At 44.2% G+C, this 23,825-nt stretch overlaps 1 protein-coding gene across 2 annotated transcripts in view; it reads right to left on the bottom strand.

Moving 5' to 3' along the window:
• LOC114447909 (nectin-2) overlaps positions 1–23,825 on the bottom strand; it is a 73,537-nt gene that overhangs the window by 15,878 nt on the left and 33,834 nt on the right. The window contains exons 5-7 of one of the 2 annotated variants that reach the window (XM_028424448.1): positions 23,658–23,775; positions 22,987–23,135; positions 12,639–15,421 (exon numbers count right to left, since the gene is read on the bottom strand). In XM_028424448.1, coding sequence (XP_028280249.1) covers positions 14,835–15,421; positions 22,987–23,135; positions 23,658–23,775 — 854 coding nt within the window. In that variant the 3' untranslated portion in view covers positions 12,639–14,834. Of the gene's footprint in view, positions 1–12,638; positions 15,422–22,986; positions 23,136–23,657; positions 23,776–23,825 lie in introns of those variants that run through there. The other variant, XM_028424449.1, reaches the window with a different exon arrangement.

Genomic DNA, 23,825 nt, shown 5'->3' on the forward strand with positions numbered 1-23,825 from the left:
GTGTGGAGATGTTGTGTGTCTGTGCCTCAGCTGTGACATACTCCTTGCCTCTCTTTCTGCCGCAGCGCCTACAGGAAGTGCCACATACATCATGAATTTTATGCATAAGGCTGAATGTCAACACTGATGCATAATTTTTTGCAGTAAAACGCTAAATGTCACCAAACACCAGGCACTGTTTCGACTGACGAGCGGGGCTCGTATCACCAGAGGATGTGCCGCCGGCCAGCAGTCGCCACGCCGGCCGTCACACCAGAACTGAAAGGCTACAACTGTGCTGTGCGCAGTTGTGGCAGCAGTGGCAGAGCAGGCGACAAGGGAGATCTGGGGGACAAGGAGGGTAATGAGAGCAGATGTGAAAGAGAAGGAAGTGAGACAAGGCTTTTTTTTTTTCTTCCACTTTGGTCTCAACAAAACAGATTGCTCGTACTCACCATGTATCGATTATTCTAATGTTTCAAGCCCAGGTGTGGATCCTCTGCTTTTCTGCAGATACCCTCTAACACACCTGTGTCTGAGGCAGATAGATGTGTGACTACCTTTTTAAAAATAGTCTTTTCATTTCTTTTTTCTCTCCCACAGACTCCTTTTGTTTCAAAAGAAGAGAAACATCACATCCTAGCACACGATTTACTGTAACATGAAAGCTTTATAAATCTATTCCTTACAGCGTTTTGAACACGATCTTTTTCCAACCATCCAGGGAACCTGCAACATACCTCAGCAGCAACAAGGACTCACAGGAGCACCGGGAGTGCCCTGCAGCTATCGTACTCTTAATTGAAGTATATAATGTAAAACTATGTAATACAATTTCATTCTGCACATTTGGTATCTTTGGAGACATCTGAAGCTGTTCATACACTTGGAATAAACTTCCTATATTGTAGGATATGTTGGGAGAACAAGGTTCAAGACATTAAGTATTAAAGATTTGATAAAGCATTCTCTTACTATGGTTGCATCTGGACATATTCTGTGATATCTGTCTCAGATAACTGCTGTTTATTGAACTAAATGTTAATCTGGCTTTATTACAATATTTAAATAATGCCATGAACATGCATCAGCTGGCCTTTGCCTTTATACCCAATATTAATATACATCAGGCCATTCTGCCCACAATAAATCACATCTCACTGTGCAAATGAGTGAGGTGGTCTGCTGGCATAGTTCAAAGGAAGCATCATCATTTTTTAACTAAGCATCTGGATTCCTGGAGATTTGTGCCAGACTTCAAGCTAACCACGGCAGTTCAGCCTTCAATCACAAAAAAACACTGAAAGTGGATATACATAGTTAATGCCAGGTGTAAACAAGGTGGGTAAATTAGCATTCCTCCTACTATATCCTAGAGGCTATTTACTTTATAGACAGTTCTTCATATAGATTAATATTAATGAAGAGAATGCATCAAAAAATAATGGATCATGTGGCTATGTAACAGAAGAAAGTACACCAGAACACTTTGGAAAATGGTAAACTGACTCCAAATCTAATAATAATAAGTCTAATATATCATTCATTCTCCATACCTCCTTTATTCTCACTTCACCCACAGGGTAAGTAAAATAAACCACACATAAACACATGTGCTCACACTCAGGGAATGTGAGGACAGGAGGGAGAGAGAGAGGGAGGATGTGAGGGGGAAAAATAGCCAGTGATGCAGATATTCAGCTTAAACTCTTCCTCCAAGGCAGGAGACCACCAGCTGAGCTCCTCAAATGAAAAAAATACACTATTAATATGTATGCAGTGAGCTGCCATCAACTATTTTCAACAAAACACGCACACATGCACAAAGACACGCAGGGGGAAAAAAGGGCAGATGGTGCAAGTGTGTACACACATACACAAAGACTCCATCAATACCAGGGAGCAACAGTTACATAAAGACGTGATATTTCTGCAGTTTTAAAGTGCTAAGTTTGTGTATTTGACCTTTAGGGTTGAAGGGGTGAGTAATGAGAAGCGGGGCGACTCAGTCAGGCCTGCCGGAGAGGCTGCTGAATGAAGGACAGGGATGGAGGGATGGAGGGGTGGGTGAGCGATGGAGGAAGTAAGAAAGAAGAAATATGACGGCACTGTCATCTCATTTCTCCTCCCTCCAGCTCCCCCAGCTGTTGTTCTCTCTCCCTCTCTTGATCACTTTTCATTGTCACTCATCTCTCCAATCACCCCTAACCACTTGTGCTGCTCTCCCCTCCTCTCCCCTCCCATCCCTTGCTTGCTTCTTTCCTCCTCCTCCTTCCCTCTCTTTCTTCATCCACACAAATGACTCAGTGAAACAGGTCAAGTGTTACAAAATTTCCCCTGCAGCTCAACCTGCCTAATACAAGGCCTGGCTCATTGCACCAAGACAAGTAATACGCTGCCTACTCACTGAGAGGGGGACTCACACTGAGGGCTACCACCAACACACAATGATTATAAGCTCATAAAATGCCTGGAAATTTGCATATATATCCATCTACATGCAAGCCAACTCAGACCACTAAACATGAAATTCATCCTGTAGCCATATTTTGCATTTTTGAACTCAAACAGAAATTTGACATGACTGCATGTGAAGTGTTTCCGACTGTATGGAGAACAAAGATAAAGGGAAAAACATGACAACATATTAAAGACACAGTGTGAGCCTGCGCCTCCCCTTCCTGGCACAGACCGGTTGCACCGCTGCACTCTGAGACCCAGCTAACATGGCTTGGGCTGAAGACGACTGAGAGGAAAGTGCAGTCAGCCCACTTTGATAACAAACCAGCCCACATTACATCTGTGGTTCTGTGTAATCAGAGAATCACAATTTCCTCAAATCTACAAATAATGACAGCTAGCTTGCAAAAACAAATTACCACGGGCACGGCTAACTTTTCAGAGCTGGCAGTGTTGAGTACAGTGCTTGCCCTCCCCATGGATTGGTTCCTTTTTTTAAACTGTACGTTTTTTTTTAATTAGAGCATCAGAACTTTTTCTTGGACATTTTCCCACTGAAGGCTTCACAAAAATAAAATCCCTGTTACATGCTTCATGTGCATCGCTCTGTTGCTTTGGGAACGAGAGAATGTCAGCACAGCAATCTTTACAGTATTTACATTTACATTAACAAGAAAAAGGTTTTTAAATATTATTGGATCTGGCAAATTAAGTAAACTGGACAGTGATTATTAAACACTGAAGTCCTACCAAACATTTTGCAGTACCGGCCACAGCTGCTGCTGTCTGTGCAGTGTGGTGATATTCCAGAGGAGGTGCGTGTCAGAGTGCGATATGATGTTGTGTGAACTTTTTCGGAATATTCATTTATAATGTATGTCAGAATTCTTCAGAACTTTAGTAAAAAAAACAAAACAAAAGCTAATCTTCAGATAAACTGAAAATCTAAATATCACCCAGAGATTTTCTACTGCAGCTTTCAAATGGTGTGTTTTTAAGTCTTTTCTTTTTGAATTTTGGATTTGAAGACATTTGCCTTGCAGATTAATCAATAATGAAAATATTATAGTTGAAGCCGTGCGCATTAATACTACAGTAAAGGTAGTGTGAAAAATAAGGTCGAAAACACATTTAAAACACAGACACAGGCTCTTTCTACCACTCCCACCTGCACTAATGAATAGCAATTGGGAGACAGAAAACCCTGGAGTGGTAGAGTAAAAGTGGTATTAAGAGGAGGACAGCAGAGTAAAGGGCCTTAAAATAGGATAAATGACCAGGAAAAACTCAGTCAACACACACACACACGCACACTTGCCCTTTAACACAACCAGACACACACTGTGACAAACATGGTCCTCCACAGGATAGTATGCAAGTGTGTTTGCTCTGCAGGCAGGAGAGTTGCAATATAGAAAAGCAACAGCTCCATATATCCAGAATGGCGAGGACCTGTGGAGGATAAACGACCTGCAAGCAGTACCTGGACAGCGTGTGTAATACACAGATAAATAACTGGGAACTGGAAGCAGTATGATGACACACAGACTCCCGGAGAGAGCATGTAAACCACAGCGCTGACACAAGACGATAAACAGACCGGAAGCATGAAGCCTGGACCCAAAGCGTGCCGTTGTTTATAAGAGTTTTGTTTGCCTGAATCCACCGGGAATGGCAGTCATTTGGGGAGGTAATGACTTAGGAAAACTGAAATGTACTGGAACATAAATTAATCAAAATGTGAGCCTCACACCCATGCACCCAGTGAGCGCTCTGCGCCTTCTATTTTTGCCATTTACACCCTGTCGTTATCTCACAACAAAGAAGTTCCAGCTATTACCCTCAGTGTAACTCTCTGCAGACGTTCCCATTTACTCTTGTTGCAGCCTGGTCAAATCAGAGGTCTGAGTGATGAACCTGTTATTACTGTCAAGGTGGCAGGAGATCACATCCACATTTGTGCGAGCGATAATCGACTGTGTTTATAAACATTTCACGTACAGGCCCGGAGATGCCAAAAGCCAAATCTGAATAACATTTAATTTCCTTCTCTAAGATAAGACCTTTTGTCCATTCAAGACTATTTTATTCCATCACTGCCCTAAGCCGACAGTTAAAGGGACAGGGATGGTGCGGCCTGCCTGTGCTTCGCATGGCAATGTGCAGCTATTTTCTAAACTCAGACACTTCTCTCTGTATCTCTTTTTCTCCCACTGAACAGTGAAGTGTACTTCAGCTGTGACTCAGTGCTGTTACCCATGATGCCTCGGCTACGGGAGTTGAGTGACAGGTGATGTAGTTGAAATCACTGGAGGACCCTACAGGAGGAAAGGGGGTTTATAGCAGGGACCAAAGCAGATGTTGCACTGCGGTTCACCACTGTGGCACAAAAACATACAGTGTGTGACAGCTGTCACCATACCAGCCACTTAACCCAGGAGCAAAATAGATTTGTGTTTCTGCAAGCAATTGGTTAAATCAATGATCTATTTTCCCCATCTAAAATAAACAGCCTCCCGGTTCAATAGCAAATGATTGTAGATGCGTTGAAAATGAGAAAAGAAGAAGTGGAGTGATTAGAGAGGATTTTACACGCTTTTATTGGAAGACACACACCCACACAATGCTGTAACATTTAGTCAAGGCCAGACGATAAGAAGATAGGAGCAGCAGCAGAAGAAGACAGGGCAGGAGCAGTGATTACAGGAGGAGATGTCTCGATAAGATGACAGACAGATGAATAGGGAAGGAGTCTGCTGTTAGCAAAAAAAAAGGGGGCTGACACACACACACGCACACAAAGAAAATTCTGTACAGTTTTGACAGTCCTGTCCTCACGGTGGCTGTTATTTAATGTCAAAAGGAAAAAAGGAGCAGAAGAGACTTGAACCCTACAGGGGAAGTGGCCAGTGCAGATAACATCACCGAGCTGCTGATGAAGGCTCCCAGTCCAGTCTGCTCCATCACTTCACCACACTGTGCCACACACACACAGTAAATAAGCCAAGAACTGGGCCATTAACTTCTTTTATGCTAATTATTGTGCTGTCAAGAGTGTAAATTGTGTTTGAAAGTGAAAATGATCACAAATCACATGTCTATAAATATATTCTCATTTAGATCATGATCCTAATTTCACTTACAGCGCTAATGCCGCAGTTTAATTAAGTCGTTATATTACTCAATTCTGATTTGACTTTGATAAACAGACAGGCAGCGTGAATATTAGTTGTTCACCCGCTCTGAGAAAACATTTGTGAGAGAACTCCCACACACAAGAAAACATACATTTGCATGCATATTCTGTAGTGCCAGGAAGGCAAACATCTGCGCAGCAGTTACATGCACAAATGAAGATGAACACAATCATCCACCATTTACTACAGACTCGCCAGTTCCCAGAAGAATATCTCACAGTCCCTAAGACCAAATATTTGGAGACTTATTTCATTTTTATCTTCAAATTCATCTCTCATTCTGTATGTTTACGCAGACGTGCATGTGCCAGTGCGTGCATGTACTTTGTAAGAGCTGCCTGTTGAGACGGTGAATTAAACAGCAAGTGCATTTGATCTGCAAAACACTCCAGGGCAAATACACACACACACACGCAAACACACACGCACACACACACAAAAGAGACACAACGACACACACACACAGAGGCTTGCATACAGCATCAAAATCATTTCCGTCACAGAATCTATTCTTAGGAGCAGCAGCAAACCATTCTTTCCCTGATATAAATCTCTTTTATTCATACCCACACACACACACACACACACACACACACACACACACACACACACACACACACACACACACACACACACACACACACACACACACACACACACACACACACACGATGTGATCTGCGAGAAGCTAAATCAACACAGCTGCAACAACTCAGCCCTCATCGCCCTCCTCCCTTCACTCAGCCATCCCCACTTTATCTTTAATCAGACTTCTCTGTCTGCGTTCTGGTTTTTGCCCTCTTGCTCCCTCCGTCCTCTCTGACTCCTCCTCTCTGCTTTTCTTTTGCTCAGTCTTGCATTAGTTACAGTTACATTCATATACAGCTTTTGAAGCTTTTGCCAATAAGCAGGGCCTATGAGCTCCTGATTCGCTCTCTCTCACCATCATGCCCTCTTTGCCCTCCCACTCCACGCTCTCCCCCCTCTCTCTCCCTGCCCTTCTCTGCCCTTCCAGCAGTTGGTCGTGCATGTGCAACCCAGAGGGACACTCATCCGCCCAACAATGCAGTGCAGCTACGCTCTTACCTCCAGCCCTGTCAGCACGGGACAGGAAGAGTAAACGCCCAAGAGGCTGCAGGGGAAACATTCATTCACTTCCCCCTCCCCTGTCTGTCTGCCTGGGTTTATATTCATATGTGTGTGGTGCGTGTTTATGCAGTAAACACAGAGCCGAGAAAAACTGAATGACCAGAAGCCAGGAGATCGGATGTTATCGCTTACCGCTTGAGGAAGAGCGATGATACGATTTCCAATTTCCTGTGATTATTTACAAACTTCCTCTGCACTCCGCTTTCACCTTGCTTGACATGATAACAATATTTTGTCAGAGAAACTACATTTGCCAGGCAGGTACTTCTAAAGCTCATAATAAGAAAAAAAATCCTTTGTAAGAAGGTTACAGCTTGAGACGTATTTCCTAAAAATGATGTTATCACCTGATGAAAAAATGTTACATCCACCTGCATCATATCAGCCCCTTAAGGTAATGCATGTTTCTGGGGTAAACACTGGATAAGTAGTTGCTGTCTGACCCAAAACAAGCTCTATCCTGTGCCACGGAGAGATCCCTGCAGCCAGTCCAGCATCCACAAACCACTGTGGTCAGGAGAACCAATTCAGTCTTTCACAAACTGAGTGCCAAATTACCAACAAGCTGCAAATGTGTCACAAACTGACTCAGACAGTGTGAAATTAAGAACTATGCTCAAGAGATTTTTTGTTAAATATTGATTTAAATTTATTTGTAATAAAACAAGGGAGTGTGAAAGCGGCCGATATCAGCAGTGAAAGCAATATGTAGGCGTGTGAAATGCAGGGTAGTCCACAAATATCAGGACTGTGTGGCTCAGACAGCAACACAATGTTCTTCTAGAATTTGTAAACTGGCTAAAATAAAAGGTTAAAATAACTGACCCAACTTGGTAATCTGTAGCAAATAGTAGGTGGACTGCTCAATGGACAAGTACCAGTACAAGGGTTCACATGCAAACATGGAAAACATGCAAACAAAAAGTCAAACGGGACTTGAGTTGAATTTTCACTTGCTGTTAGTCATGCAGTTGCTTTCAGTTGTTTGATTGATGTCCTATTAATGTTACCGGGAGCAAACAGTATCTCTATTTTTAGCAGGATAATAAATGAAAAATATAATAACCAAAACTGAAAACGTTATTTAACGAAGAACTTCATTACCGTGGAATATCTTTAACCTCACCACAGCTAAGCCTACAGCACTTGAGGGCATTTAAGGTCCCTTTGCTGTCTTATCGGGCCACATGTTGGCAACGGGTTTTTCTGAAAATGAAAGCCTAACAATTATAACAAGTATAAAATACTTCCATATTTTCTATCATTACTGAGGTCATCTAACCCTACAACCCTTCAAAAAATGATTACCTTCTGAAGGAGGCAGGAAGCAATTAAAACATTAATCCAATCCTACAACCAGGTTTAGATGAACTTTTGTTTACATCAAATCCTTACAGCTCCACTGTAGACTCTTACTGCACTCTTAAATCAGTTGTATAAGTTAAACTTTGAAAGAATCATCCAAACAGACCCACACTTGTTATCTTGCCTTGTTATTATACAGTCAGGCCTGTGCTGCTGCCATCTCCTTTGTCTTGGTTTTCTCAGAGGCTTTTCTCCTTCAGTCTGGTCTCCAGCAAATGAAATGCCTGGACTCAGTTCAGATGAGTGGACTTGGCCAGTGAAAAACATTCCACAGTTTCAATATAAAAACTCATTAATTACCTCTGTTTAGGATAATTGTTCCAAACAGAGCATGCTGGATTACAGAGATAAACACTAAGTTAAAACATGTTTCCTGCACTTCACTAACTAGAAGACACACACAGCTGGAGGTTTTTGATGATTCACCGCAGGCAAGAAAGAGAGAAATCCTATTGCTGAAGAGCTAATAAAAATATTCAGCAACCTTCTTTCATAATTGAGGTCAGAAGCAGACACTTGCTTTAATCCCTGTGCAGGCTCAGGTCACCGCATCCATCACTCAGACATCCACGCAACAGGCCTGGCCATTCATCACTCACTCTGGGATTTATTAGTCAGGTTTGAAGCCGGAGGGTGAGAGGTTAAATGAGGAGCATTGTGTTTGCAGCAGTCATCAAGCAGGGAGAGACCAAAGTGGGTCTGTGTGCTAATCCACATACACACACATCACATGTTTAATCAACACTGCGGCTGCGGCTACCAGAGATGGAAGTTAAATATACAGCCGCGCACAAACATACGTGTGTCCTACAGTACACACAGTCGCTCACTACAGGGTTGTAGTCGCACACCAAACAATCTGATAAGGCTTGCCTTCATAAACACTTTTAAACACTAACATTGTGCAGAAATGTGATCTGTCTGAACTCTGCAAAGCACTCAGCGGGTGCCTAACCCTGCGAGCAGACTTCCTTAACACGCTGTATGAGCGAAGAACACACTCACGTGCTCACTCTTTGTCTAATACACGCCTACACATGCAACTTAAACAGGCCACTACCAGCTAGCCGGATTGCCCAGGGGCACCACACCATGTCTCATCACTGTGAGCTAATGTTGAACACAGTAGTGGTGCTTGGCGTAGCTGCTGTCACGTTGGCTTCTGATCCAGGTTATTTGCCCTGAGCTCAAATAGGCCAGGTTCTGCATTACGGGGTCACAACTACCACATGGTGTGCGTACCTTTTTACTGTGACAAAAACATACCACTCACACAGGCTTTTATTGCCAGCTGCAGCTTTTAAAAGTATTGCTGCTGAGCTCCAGTCTTTTACATTCAGCTAGAAAACCAAAGGAGTCAGAGTGTGTCTGTCTGTGTGTGTGTGTGTAAGTGCTTTCTATCTCACCAGCCTCAAATCCAAAGCAATTAGAGAGGCCAGATGGTGGGCTGGACTCACAGTAAATAGCTGTGCATTGACAGAAGAAGCCTGCAACAAAAATGAACTGTGACAAGGAGCCAGGATGACACACAGATACATGACGGCATCAAAGCACGAGGCAGACATCGAGGACATGCTGCCACAACTGCCATAAACCAACTGTCACCATCACAGGGACTGAAAGAGCAGAACTCCACTGTGTCATTTGGTGGAGACTGTGGGTTTTTTTGTATGTAAACCAAATGAGGCAGGTGCACATGCATGCATGAACACACACGTGAGCACACACGCCAGCACAAATACACAAACCTCCAGTTGCCCTTCTGTTAAAATTTGACCAAACCAGTTTGGTTTAGCTGGGGTTCAAACAATGCAGCCTTTGAGAGGCACTGCATTCACCGAGTTTCAGCTTGGCCTGCACATTCCCCAACTGAAAACACAAACTGCCTCCCCTCCAGGAAAACCACTGAAGCTACAGCACCACATTCCTCATCTCGACCATATCCTCTCTGCCTGAGCGGTGCCGAGGCCTCACAGAACATAGTGATATTTAAGCATCCTGAAATAAGACTGTACTTTGTACCATCACTTCTCATTATCTGAAACGCTCAGGTGAAAAGGCTGATGTACCCTTCTTACAAATTACACAGCATCTCCAAAGTACCCGTTACCAAGGCAGCAAGTTTACTTCTGCCAACAAGGGCACATACACACAGAGACTAAGAGGAGGTGGAGTCTGTGTACAGGACTATTGTAATCCACAAAATGGCTTCTCCCATTTCTGCGTTGTTTCCCATAAGCCTGTTATCACACCTCTGTTTACACACAGAGATTTATCAAAGCTGAAACCAGACAAACAACCAGACCAGGAAATGAGAGTGAAAAAAGAAAACAGGGGCGTGTCTGCAGTCCGAAGGATGGGTGACAAGAGACCGAGAGGCCACTTCATATCCTGATCAATTAATCTATAAATCTAATCAGGTACAATCAATGGCAGGCGCTTCCATTCAATCTAGCTCCTCTGTGATTGGACTCAACTTTAAGTGTTAAAGCAGCAGAGGGAGAAAAAAGGAGAGAAACATACAATACTGGAATATTTCAAAAATCAAGAATTCTTTAATAGCAACCAAATACGAAAAAATATAGAAAGACTTGACAAAATGGTGACAACGACTGTAATTCGGCTTTTCTTTCTTATTGAAGGCCGAAATAAATTTAAAATAAAAAATACAAAAAAAGAAGTTTTACACATAGCAGTCAAGAATAAAATGCACATTTCGGGGGTAAGAATCATTTGTTGTGTGTGTGTGTATACAGTTCAGTGTATAGATGAAGCACATTTGCCAGTTTTGGCAGCAATCACAGCGCAGCAGTCAAGAATAAAGCACTCAGAAAACATAAATAATAAAGCACTGCAAAATAACAGAAAAGAGGAGAAACTGTAATAGGAGAAAATAAATCCTTCATGCTTGCTGTCACCGAGTAATACACAAATGTGACGCCATAAATTAGTAATTCTTTTTCTCTGCTACATATTTATATATTTATACTATGTACACAGGAAGGTTTTGTCTTCTTTGTGTTCCTTCATGCGAGTGAGATGGGAGATGTTAAGGCTTTGATTAGTCATGTGTTTGGAGCCAATCTAATAGCAGTATGTGGCTTCCTAAAAAAAAAATACTGGATATGTTCACTAGCTAACCTTGTTCATGACCCAGGTCAGGATCGCAGGTCTATCTAAAAGCTTTTTGTCTGACAAGCCTTATTTGGGTGGCGATGTGGGTGGCAGTGGTGTGTGTTTGTGGAGGTGGTTATGATGGCGGAGGTGGCTGAAGCAAGATAAGTCAAAAAACAACATATTAGAGAGGAGTAGGAAGTTGCGACTTCCCTAAAAGCATTCGGAAAGGTACCTGGGAGGGGGGAGGAGGAGGAGGAGGTCAGTGCCATCTGATTTTTATGGAAGCTATATTTTTCCTGTGCAGAACAAAAGTGAAACGGACAAACGCTTTCCTAAAAAGCCTGCCGCTCCGACAGTGGGTGAAAGGTGTGTGTTGTTGTTTTTGTTCAACATGGTCACTGATTCAGCTGGACTATCTGCAGTGGTAGGGTGGAGGTGCAGAGGAGGGGAAATACATCATGCTACAGCTCTTTCCACACTAACAGGACATGGTATCTGTCCTGACAGAGCCACTGAGCAAGAAGAAGAAGAAGCGTCTTTGTGTGTGTTTGTGTGCAGCTATGCAGGCGCATTTGTGTGGGCTTGTGTCAGGAGATGGCAGAGTTGTCAGGTATGAGGTGTCTTCTGCACAGTTTGGCTGTGGGAGTGAGCATAATGAGAGTGACTGAGGGGTGTTTGTGTGTGGGTGAATGTTTCTCCGCATTCTGCGTTATGTATATGTACAGTGTGTGTGTGTGTGTGCGTGTGTGTGTGTGTGTGTGTGGCTCGTGGAAATGCTCGGTAATAATATCTTCAATTTGCCAGTTCTCCATGTTGATAAAAGGCTGGCCACTCATGTTACAGCCCCGATGGCTGAGAGATGTCCCATAAGTTTCATGAACATACACATGGGCACCACACACAAACACACACAGGGAGCATGGTTACAGTCTACCTGATAAATTACAAGTATTGTGTGTATTTTTGCTTTGTGCTAGTAGAAGCCAGTAGCGTGTGCTTATTATGTGAGACTGCAGGCGATGCTGATTTGAACAGAAATAATTATACAAGCATAATATATAACTTCTCCCCCAAAAAAATCAAATCTTAGGCTAAAGGTGAGCTCAGCCAGTTCAGTGTGTTGTAACACCCAAATGACCGAGGTACTCATCAGAGTTAAAAAAATTACATTCTGAATGCCAACTGAGGCATTTGAACTTCAGGCTTTTTTAGCACACCCAGAAAACCTTCCTCTTTGCTCGCCATGGCACCGAGCAACGCCATCTGATATTTACAATTCATAAATATCCACATTGTTCACAAGAAAAATAAAGATGTTCACATATATAGTACACAGATACCTCACACCAAAATGTACATACAACAGTTTTGTCCCTTGTTGATTTTTTTTTAATCTCCCAAAAAGTATTACACTCATATTTCCCTTTGTAGCAGTGACACACAAGAGTGCAAAAATAAGTAATACATTTGTTTGTATATTTAGTGTTTGTGACAAATCAGTAAATTTACTGTACTCCAGGTTGACAGGAGTCGCATTTATGTATAAGCTAAGGCCATTAGACGATAATCCCATTGAACACACTGGTTTACAATATATGCCAGACGGTGTTCAAACACTAAACGCCCTCTCTATTTTTGTCATCTGCCTCCTGTGTCTCTCTCCGCCTCTCTGAAGGTTAACAGCCATCACAAATGGCAAGCAATGGCTGCCTCTCTACCCCTACACAGAGAATACTACTGTCTGTGTGTTTCTCTTACATCTGTAGTTCAAGGTTACGCACAGCCATTAAAGGAAATGCAGGCAAGTTCAGTCGTCTTTGCCCTTGGCAATAGGTTACACTTCACTTGACCCAATGACCCAGAGCAAAACGCCAAACCAGATCTTAGCTGGGCCTAGCAGAGAGGTCGGCGCAGTCATTTGATTTTCTGTGGGTCAAAGGGGAGTGGAAGGCTAGCGACAACATGATTGGAGGAGGGCTTCTCACTACGATTGTCCATCACTCAGTGGTTATGCAGATACACACTGATCCTGGCAGACAGCAGGGTACAGTAGCTGTGGAGTAATATTTGCCTGAGAGGGCCTCTGGCGTATCATTAAAAGGATAAATTACCATTTAGGAGACGATCAGCCCTAAACCTGCATCATAAAGGGCCATTGCACCATATGTTGCCCATCAGTCAATTTGACTCCCGATCAATTCACCACGTTTAACAACATCCGCTAATGGAGAGAAATCTTATATGAGCTCATTGAAAACCTGTCTTACCTAACACCACAGGAGGTGGGTCCAGTTACATCTGGCCATTCACTAAAAGTATGGGAGAGAGGCTGGGTGGAGGGGGTGCTGTCTGTACAGTGGAGTGAACATGGTCACTCCAGGTGGATTAGTCAGTCCTGGCATGTCATGGCAGGCCGGACCGGAATAGAGTAAGTGGGGCGTTTGACACATTAGGAGCAGTAAAATACTCCCCTGCTCTCGGTAGCCCTGACCTCGACACTGCCCTGGATAAATCATAAACTCCCCATAAACACTGGAGAGAGGGATGAAGAGAGAGAGGGAGGGTGGGATGATAGAGAGATAGAGGCGGTGTGCGGGGTGAGGAATCGACACGTCATAAACGATAAGTGGTGGCAATCTGTTGGTCCCGGCTAAGCGAGCGACTTCACGGCTCATTACCAATCAAGCTCCTCCTGTCAGGAGTGCTCTGAAGAGACGAGGATGAGGAGGAAGAGGAAAGAAGAGAGACATGCTCCTCTCCAGTTCTCCTACAGCCCTCTCGCCATCCTTTGACCCTGTCAGATCGGCTACACCTCATTCCCTCATCTCTTGTTTACCGTCTCCTACCTCCAGGCACAGTACAAAAGTTTGCGTGCGAGCACCTTGTTAAGAACTTGGGTCAAACTCTCTGCAAACTCACTTTGTTAAATTCTGCTTTTCGTATTTGTGCAGCACGTAAAGAAACTAATGTTCCTCAAAATTTGTTTCAAAAAAAGCCCATCACCAGCTCCTAAACTACCCACCAGATGTCACAGCGCAATGCATTACCAAAACGAAAAGCTTCCCACAGGACGACCGCCGACCACGACTCGCAGACAACTGCTTCCCCATCTACTGTTTTTGGTGAAGATAAGAGTGAATATGCAAGTGAGATGCCTCCTCTATAGCCAAGCTTGTATCATGATTCCATTATACTCCTCCCACACCACAGAGTTTCTTTTTAAGACTGTCTGTCAAGAGTCAAGGTCCCAGTGATACAGTGAGAGCATGAAGAGAAGCGGCGGGAGACAGGTTGTTCTTTTCTCTGTTTGATGTTTCAGTTCTTATGGACCTCCTTTTACAATACTCTCCTTTTCATTCAGTCCATTTTGGGACTGTGATTATTAATAGGCTATATTTAAAATCAATTTTCAAAAATAAAAGTGGTATTATTTTCTTTTCTCAATCAGACATGGACAAGACCCTGGACACACAAAATCCTTAGGAGCAATCCTCCAGGCCACCTTGTCCTCTCCTCATTTCCTCTCCTTCTCCTCCTCCTCTTCCTCCTCCTTCACCTTCTCCTCCTCTATACATAAACTGCAGTCCGTGAGATGACAGAGCCATCCCGCTGAGACTCCATGTCATCATCCAGGTAATCTCCAATCATATCGTCCTGGTCATGTGGTGGGCGAAGCTGAAGGATGGGGGCCCCTCCAGTGAAGTGGTCGTACCTCTCCTCCTCCTCCAGCTCATCAAACTTCCTCCGCTCTGCGTCATCTAATTCATTGCTTAGCAGGATATCTTGGGCTGTGGGTGTAGTGGCAACAACTTCGGGCCGGCCCCCCATGGTGAGTGGCTGATGGTGGTTGTTTTTCTCTCCGAGACCCTGGTGGGATGAGCTCTCGTTGTACACATAGATGGGGCCATTGTTGTTGCTGCCTGCTACTCCGCCACTTCCTGCGCCTCCACCTGTGCCATTCTTGCTGGCCTTCTTGCCACCACCGAATATGCGTGTCTTCATGTCGCTGCCGCCATTGGCTCGGTAACCTTGCTGCTGCCTGCGGCTACGAGTGACAAGCACGGCGATGAGAGCAGCAACCAAAAGGAGGGCCAGCAGGGAGCCAATCACAGCTCCCGCCACCACGCCAGCATTGGTTGGGTTCGGTGAGGGTTCTGTAGGAGGGAGGAGAGGCAGGGAGGGAGAAAAAGAAGAACAGGAATAAAGTTGAGAAAAGGAAAAAAGAGATAGCATTAAAACAAAAGCAGGAAACAAAGGTGGAAAGTAGGAGTTGGATGATGTCAGTGGTGCTGGTCTGAACAGTATTCAGTCAAGTGTGTAGAGTGCTGAGGTGTCAGTACAGTCAACTGTGTGTGCGTATGTGTGTGCTGAGCTTCCTGCTACATTGACATTTCCTGCTCTCCCTCAGAGCTGCTCCTGTCCCCATTCCCACAGCCACGTCACAACGTCTCAGCAATGCTTCGCCCTGTGTTGCCCTTCAACAGCCAGGGTCTGTCCAAGGCTCATCACAAATCACAAGGCAAGACAGTGGGGGGTGAAAGAACGTAAACCACACACACACACACAATTTCTGAAGACGTGGGAGAACAGGTGGAGGCCATGCAGGGGAGGAGGAGGGTAATGATCAATGGTGGAAGGGAGGGTGGAAATTGGATGAGGAGGAGGAGGAGGAGGAGAATGCGGCGGCGGAGGATGTGGCGAATTGAGTGAGTGACAAAGTGACACAGCAGAATGACAACTCTTCCTGGAAGCCATGAATGAAGAGCGGGGGAACGGACTGACACCCCTCTCACAGGCACTGTTGGAGTTCACGTCCACTCTACATGTGGGTCCTTTGTATTAACTCTGGGAGGACTAAGTAAGACACAGCCGCTTTGCTGCACATGCATGAACATAAAAGAAAATCTTTTAAGTTCAGTTCAAATTAGGCTTTGTTAGAGTGCAGGGGAGATGAAAACTAGGGCTCTGCTATCTAGTGCACAGTATTTCTGTTTGTGTGCATAAAACTCTGGGAGTAAGTAGTGGTGGTTTCTAAATCGGGGCTGAGAAGAGGTCCCATATGACTTGCCAGCCATATAGTGCTCTTTTTCTGAACTCACACTTCCCAATCCCTCGACATCCTCTACTGTGCTGTATTTTAAAGCAGGTATTTGAACCGTAACAGATACAATCGCTTTAACAAGGAAAGAAACTGCTAGTTAAGACTGAAGTTAAAATGTTCAGACGCGGTGGCAACAACATGCCACTAATATGAAAACAATACCTTCACTGCAACTGACATTTAGATTACAAGGCATGTTTTGCTACAAAATAGTGTTCATATGCACCAGTTAGTTCTGCAGACACAAAGAAATGTTTCTGAACAAAATGCAATTCTGATCAATATCACATTAAGACACACGGTGCCAGGATTTTGGCTCTTGCTGCCTCTGACACATTTCAGCCAGGCTAGTTAAGACACCGCAAGCAAAGCAACGACAAGTTCAAGCAGAGCATTACTGCTTTGCACAGGCTTTTTGGGGTCACGGGTTCAGGGCTCTAAGTGCTTTGGGGGCCTCTCTCAGGTCCCCCCCAAACATTCCCCCATGTGGTCATCATCTATAACTCAGTGGGCTGAGAGCATGGTGGTAATACTGCTGATTTGCATTCACTGCACTGGGCACTTTGAATAAAAATGTTCTTCAAAAGGCACTGGAAATATGTAGAACATACGTCTGATAACTTGAATGGGAGGAGTGAGCAAAAGCTTAGACTTAATTCTGTAATCTGTTTGTGTGTTCAGTTCTTAACGTATAAGCCTACTTTTATCCCTTTTTACACTGCAATTAGTGCGTGTATGCAGGGTTATTTTAGGCACGGGTAAAGACCCTTTTCCCTTTGCCAAAAGACAGGTCTGCCTGTCATGTACACGGCAGCAGAAAACATTCATCTGTACTCACAGACATAAGAACACCAACACTGGAAAGCAAAATGGTGGAATGCACCATCCATGAGCACTGCTCGAGTCGAGGTAGAATTATGCAATGAATCACTGAACTTAGCAACAAAAGTGTGCCAAAAATCAGTGTCAAATGTGCTGCTGCAGACCAGAACGAGAGCCAATACAAGCAGACGACTGCACAGATGTTATTGCCTCCAGTGAATGGGGCTTTCATAAAAAGGGAAAGTGATGTCCCACTGTACATTATTTCTCCTTTTACAGGTTTTGTAATATTCACGTTTGGGCTTTGTTACATTTGGAAGCTACAGAAACCATTAATAAAATGCTTTCATCTTACATTTTCAACAAGGCACACTGCTGTAGAAACATCATGTTGTGAAATAATAGTCTGTTTATTATCTGTCACTCCAAAGTGCTGTAGATCCCCTCAGGTTTGAAAGCATGAGTTACAGAAAAAACATAAATTTGGCGTGTGAGCAAATGAATTTTTAATTTTAGTCCCTGGTTGAAAGTGATCAAGAACCCTCAGCTATGCTGAACATCCTCTCTGTGGCTCTGGCTTTCCACTGTCTGCACTTTCACCAGCCGCAGCAGAGGATTAACTGGCAGACGCTGTTGTTGAAATCCCTGCCTAAATTTGAAAGTAGCAAATCAGCCCAATTCTTATTGTTGTTCCTGTTTGAAATCCAGGAGAAGCCGGCCCCTCTTGTTAAGTGTACAGAGAGCTGACAGAATTACTCTTGTAACACTGATTGTCGTCAAGAGAGGTGTAGACAACAGCAGACTACCGTTTATTGAGCTTTTACTTTTCCTGTTCCTTCCTCTCCTCTCCTACCCTTTCACCCATCTATGCCTCCACTTCACCAGCTGTTACTTGCATACACTCTCCTTTAAATCAATTTTCCCCAATGTCTCCACTCCACGTTTGTATTTCTGTCATACGTTACTTTTCTCTGCACCGCTTCTCTTTCAACAATATGCCCGGGGAAAGAATTCTTAACGTGGATGGCGTTTCTCTTCCTTTCGTTTACTTTCACACACCAGCCTCCCGGAGCACAGTGGCTCTTCTCCCTTCTTGATCTCCCCCGAGCTGTGCTAAACATTCCTGTTCACACACACGAGAGTGAGAGCTGGCCCTCAGTGTCCACTTGTAGCAGGAACACAAGAAATGCATTATCACCTCAGGCGCGCCGGAGATCCGCCAAATGCAACGAGGCGACGATCTCTGTGCAAACTTGGGGCCGGATGCTTCCACACATGGCTGTCACATCAAAGGGAATTACGCTAAAACTTTAAATGCAAATTCTTCCTAAATTCTACTCATCCAATTATTTTTAATGCGTCGCTCAAGCCACTTCTTAAGTGTCTCTCTTTGAATCTGTGCTGGTAAATCCTTTTGTGGATGATAATTCATGTTTTATTCCACCCTTCTGGAGACAACAGTTAAAAGATTCAAAAGAGAGATGTAAAGGAGCCACCCCCAGGCTCCCAGTACAGGCCCACAACAGACTCAGACACATCCTAACAAAGCACCACTGGAATTTATTTAAGTGGGTGAGGAGAGGACATCTTATAAACACATGCTGCTGGATGAGCCAGCAGAAAAACTGCAATATGCATGTTGTGTGGATAACAGAGGGAGACAAAAAAAGAGAAAACCAAATATGCATAACTACAGTAAAAAGCCCCCACCCTCCCCAAACACACACACCATACTGTGGAAGCCAAAAAACAGCATGCTTCTTATTAAGTCACGTCCAACATGACTGTAAGCTCCAAGTGACCGCAAGTAATGAGAGAGATGGAGCGGAAGCAACATTCACTGTAGCCTCCCAAAAACATGCATGGTCACACACACACCATTATGGTCATCAGTGGGGCTGATGTTGGGCTGGGCTGCACCTAAAGCATCGCTTGGTAGTGTTCTCTGTCAGCATGTTAAGTTATTGAACAGAGCTCTGTGTGTGTCAGTGGGTGCACAAGTGTATGTGTGCTAATGAGGGGTGGGAAGGGGGCCAGTTGCAGGCTAGAGGGAGACTTGGCTCCACCAGACCTGTTCTCTGGCTGTTTTCGCTTGGCCGGAGACACACACTGACAGACATAGACAGATGCAGACACACATACATACACGTGCATGTGCGCACAAGCACACAAACCCTAAACCAGTGGAGGAAAAATAGCCAAGCCCCTTGACCTTGAACTGTCTCCTTAGATGAGTCTGGAAAATGGGAGAAAATGTGCCGAATTGAGAGGGAATCTCTCTTTTCCGTTGAACTGAAGAGCTCCTTAGAGCATGGTGGGGGATTCAGGGCATTTAACTTTTTTTGAGGTTCCGCTGAGCCACCCGCATATGGACATATGGATAACGAGGAAAAAACCCAAGACAGAAGATGGAGGGAATCTGGGTTAGCCACACTTGAACCCCCCTGAGTGAAGCCCAGAATGGAGGGATGGATGGGGGGATGGATACTACTAAGCTGTGATTAAGGAAGAGCTACTGGTATTTAAGAGTTAAGCTTAGAGAGAGTGAGGTAGCATGGGCATGAGAGGGAGTGAGAGAGAAAGAATGCTGGGGGCAGGAGTCTCTTCTGAGCAGGGAGATCAGCGCCAGACTTGCGGAGGCTGAAAGACAACCTGAGAGAGATAAGGAGGATGAGGAGAGCGCATATGCTAACTGAGAGGATGAGAGATGCAATGAAAAGAGCAAACTGCAGAGATAGTGAGGGAGAGATAAATCGGAAAGAAAGAGGTGGAGAGCTGGGTACGTTTGTGTGTGACTAAGCAACAGGATCGAAGATGAGGAGGAGAGGCAAGGAGAAGGAGAGGACATCCATCCTCTCTCTGCCTCCAAGAACACAGGACAAGTAAACACACACAAACACACTGTATTGTGTAGACTTGTGTGCATGTCAGGCAGCTGTGAATTAAAGTGGAGAGGGGGCCCTGCTATGTAGCAGGTGCTGGCCATTTTATGCCTGTCGGCCCCTCTTAGTCCTGTTTGTCTACACACATTCACATTAGTCACTACAGGTCTGAATCACATGCCCCTCTGGAGTCTTCTCACATCTTACTGTGCTTTAACCCCTTCTCCGGCATTATCCTTCTTTCCTAAGACTTCTCTTTATCCCTCTGCTTCCTACAAACATTCACTCTGATATTCAGTGGTTGCCTCAGTCACCTCTCGGCTGCTGGTGAATTTAGTTCACATCTTACCATCCTCCACCTCTGCATATGAGCAAGAGGAGTAGATTGGAGGGAAGAGGTGGGAACACAAGACATGATGGAGGAGGGAGATGACAGGACAAGGAAACTGTGGGAAGTTTCAACAGGAGAAGAGACAAGAGAAGTGCAGAAGAACACAGAAGCAGAGAGAGAAGGAACGACAAAAAATCAGGAGAAAGTGGGATGAGGAAAGGGGGAGGAGTGGAAATGTAGGATAAAAGACAGAGCGGGAGAGGAACGGATGGTGGAGTGAGAAGAGAAGCAGCCAGGAGCTGAAGCAGCAAAGGGTGACTGATCCGCTCTGAGAGGCTTGGAGACAGACAGACAGAAACACACACTATGCTGAAAGATAGTAGAGGCCAATAGCAGCGGAGATATGGATGCAGTGGCACAAGATTCCCATGGGAGTTTTAAATGCTGTCAGCATCGCTCTCTCACTCCATCCCTCATGCCTTTACCCTCTCCCTCTCTGACTGTGAGGACTGATTTATCCTTGTGCACATTCCCAGGCTTTGTAGTCTAAAAGCAGCAGACTCCATCTTTGCTCCCTTTTTTTCCAGGATCTTTGTATCTTCCTTATAGCTTGTAGTACACAGCAGGAGATGGTGACATTCTCTGTACTACAGAAGCCAGTTACACCACAGCTATATGTAGTGGTACAGAATGGCCCCAGAGGAGTGGTGACGCATGCTGTGGCACCATAGGGAGCCAAGGGACTTGAGGAAAGAGGGGGGGAGAGGGAGAGAAAAAAAAAAAGAAAGAAAAAAAATGGTGAAATATGGAGCGTGAGCAGGAGGACATGAAAAAAGTAAAATGAAAGAAAATGAGGCCATGAAGGAGATGGGTGGCTCTTAAGATGAAGCCACCAGAGAAATGTACTTTTCCCCATTACGGGCAAGGTTTACCCCCATGTCAGCAGAAAATAAGTTCCAGTAAGTGCAGGCAGACGAGTGGAGGAGGAGGATGTATTTTGTATGAGGTGAAATGCAGGCGTGGACCCTGTTGTAGCTGAAACTCTTGAGGAGCAGACGGGGCTGAATGGCCTGCTTTTTTATTCTGAGTTGTTTCACTTCAAAACATGAGATGGTACAACAAGCTCTACACAACACAAAGGTACACACCTGAACATACTCACAAATATCAACCTGGAAATGCACAAACAGAGCAGAGAGAGGTAAAGTCCCACCTCCTGCAGAGAACACTATGAGACTTTATTAAAGGAATGTGTAGCCGTCAATGGTAAGAGACAGAAAGATTTTTGATTCTGTTTGAATTTTCTTTAATTCAACATGAAGTCTGTCCATTTTAAAGCGGCAGTTTGTCGTGAGGAAAGCAAAGGTTCGACTGAAGGCATTTGTTCACACTTCAGAGGATTCAGAATCATCATAAGTGAAGCTAGCACAGCACAATTTAAAGAGCTGGTGTTCACATCTTCCAAAATATCCACCAGAAGAGGCGGGCCTGAGCCTCTGTGTGTGAGTGCAAGTCTTATCTATTTGCACAGATGACATTAAAATCTTCATCTCAAAGTCAACAGCGCCGTTATGTGCATTAAGTGCTTTAGTGATTGCAGCCGTACGTTAAAGCTCTGCTTAATTCACTTTTACCTCTCATGCCACTAACTGATAATAAAGGGTGCTGGTGATCATGACTTCACAAACATTAAAGAAGTAAATGTAAAAGTTTATAACAAGGACACCTCTTGTCCATGTGCTCAAACAATCAAACCGCTTTACGAATGCCATAAGATGTACAAAGCACCCGACACGTTAGGCATCGCTGAGGGATACAAATGATATAATACAGTTGAGTTAAGCACATGCAAAGAGACGCAGAAAAGTGACAGGTGTTGTTAACAGCACACATAAAAAGGGGGACATGGGGTTGAAGGAAAGAATCCAGAAGCACGAACAGAATACTCCAAACTCACATGTACACCATGGACAGAGCAGCTTGACCCTCTAACCCTACTCTACACACCCAAGACAGTCCTCAGCACAGAGAATGTGTGTGTGTTTGTGTGACAGTTGGAGCAGAACAACGTGTGTCCCTGGGGAGGCCATGAGAGCGCAGAACACCAGGAAATGTGTAGCTTGTGTGATGAAAGTGTGCTTTGTTCCAGTTCATCAGTTCAGAGGATATAAATGTTTTTATATACAAGCCAGGGGAAAGTTTACATGATGAATGAGACCCAAGTGAGTCCCGTGAGTGCTTTTTACTTTACCTCTGAAATGTTCACTGGTTTATTGATGCATTTTACTACATAAAATTTATCAGTGTGTTGGGACATTTGCACGTAGTATTGGTTTTAATCTATTTAGAGCAGCAGATGGGAAGATTTGTGATGACAGGAACAATTCTAAAACCAATTTATCACATCACAGGCAAGTGCAGAAAGAGGACGTTTCTCTGACTGAGTGTTCCTTCAGACAATCAGAATGCATGTTGTACTCAAAGCAGATAACAGCAGTTTTAAATGTTATCTGACCTTCACATCACAGACCCTTTATGCACACGCTGTGTTTTGTTGTTCTGTGTTGTGTTTGTCGGACTCACCTCTGACAGTGGCTGTGACCTGCTCCCTGGTAGTCCCGAGGCTATTTTTGACCTCACAGACAAAGGTGGTGTTGACGCTCTCGTCCACCTTCAGCACCTTCAGCTCCTTGCCTGAGATCTGTACATTATCCGGAACCTCTCCTGACATGCTGTAGGGAACACAAGCAACAAGAAATATGACAGTGGTTTTTGTTTGGCTTTGGGGCCCAAAAACAGGGACATTTACAGAAATGTCTGTGTTGTATCAAATCCTGCTAATCTCGATCAGCAGTGCACACCCAATCAGTTCCCCACCCTCCCTGAGACAAGACAGACTGCTGTGAAATACAAAGGAGACAGAAGGAAAAAAATCAAAACTGCTGGATATGTGCATAAAATCTCATCTCTGCCATTTTAAAGTTAGTTTTTTTCCCCCAGAATTTTTATCACAGCAACGTTAATCACTGATAATACAGAAAAGAGAAAGAGGTGGAGGAGACGTTTTCTCATTATGTAAGGGTTAAATCTCAAGCCACAGAGTCCATTATGAGAAATTATATGGCTATCTACATAATCAGAGCAGAGTTCTGTAGTGGTAATAATAAAAGCGCTGATTACAGCTCTGTGAGGATTGTGGACCTCAAGATGAAGGGTAAAAGAAGGAAAAGTGTGAGGAAAGGGAAAGCACTCACGTCTTCCAGTTGATAGAAAGTGGAACAGGGTTGGCGGAGGCCTGGCAGGTGAGCACCACGTTAGTGCGACCAAGATACCAGTTATTGTCATAGCCGTCTATTGTCACTTGAGGGGGGTCTGTGGAAAGGACAGAGGAAAGGCATAGTGATGAGTTCAATTAATCACTC

Source organism: Parambassis ranga, chromosome 16 (genome assembly GCF_900634625.1).
Source record: "Parambassis ranga chromosome 16, fParRan2.1, whole genome shotgun sequence".
NCBI lineage: Eukaryota > Metazoa > Chordata > Actinopteri > Ambassidae > Parambassis > Parambassis ranga.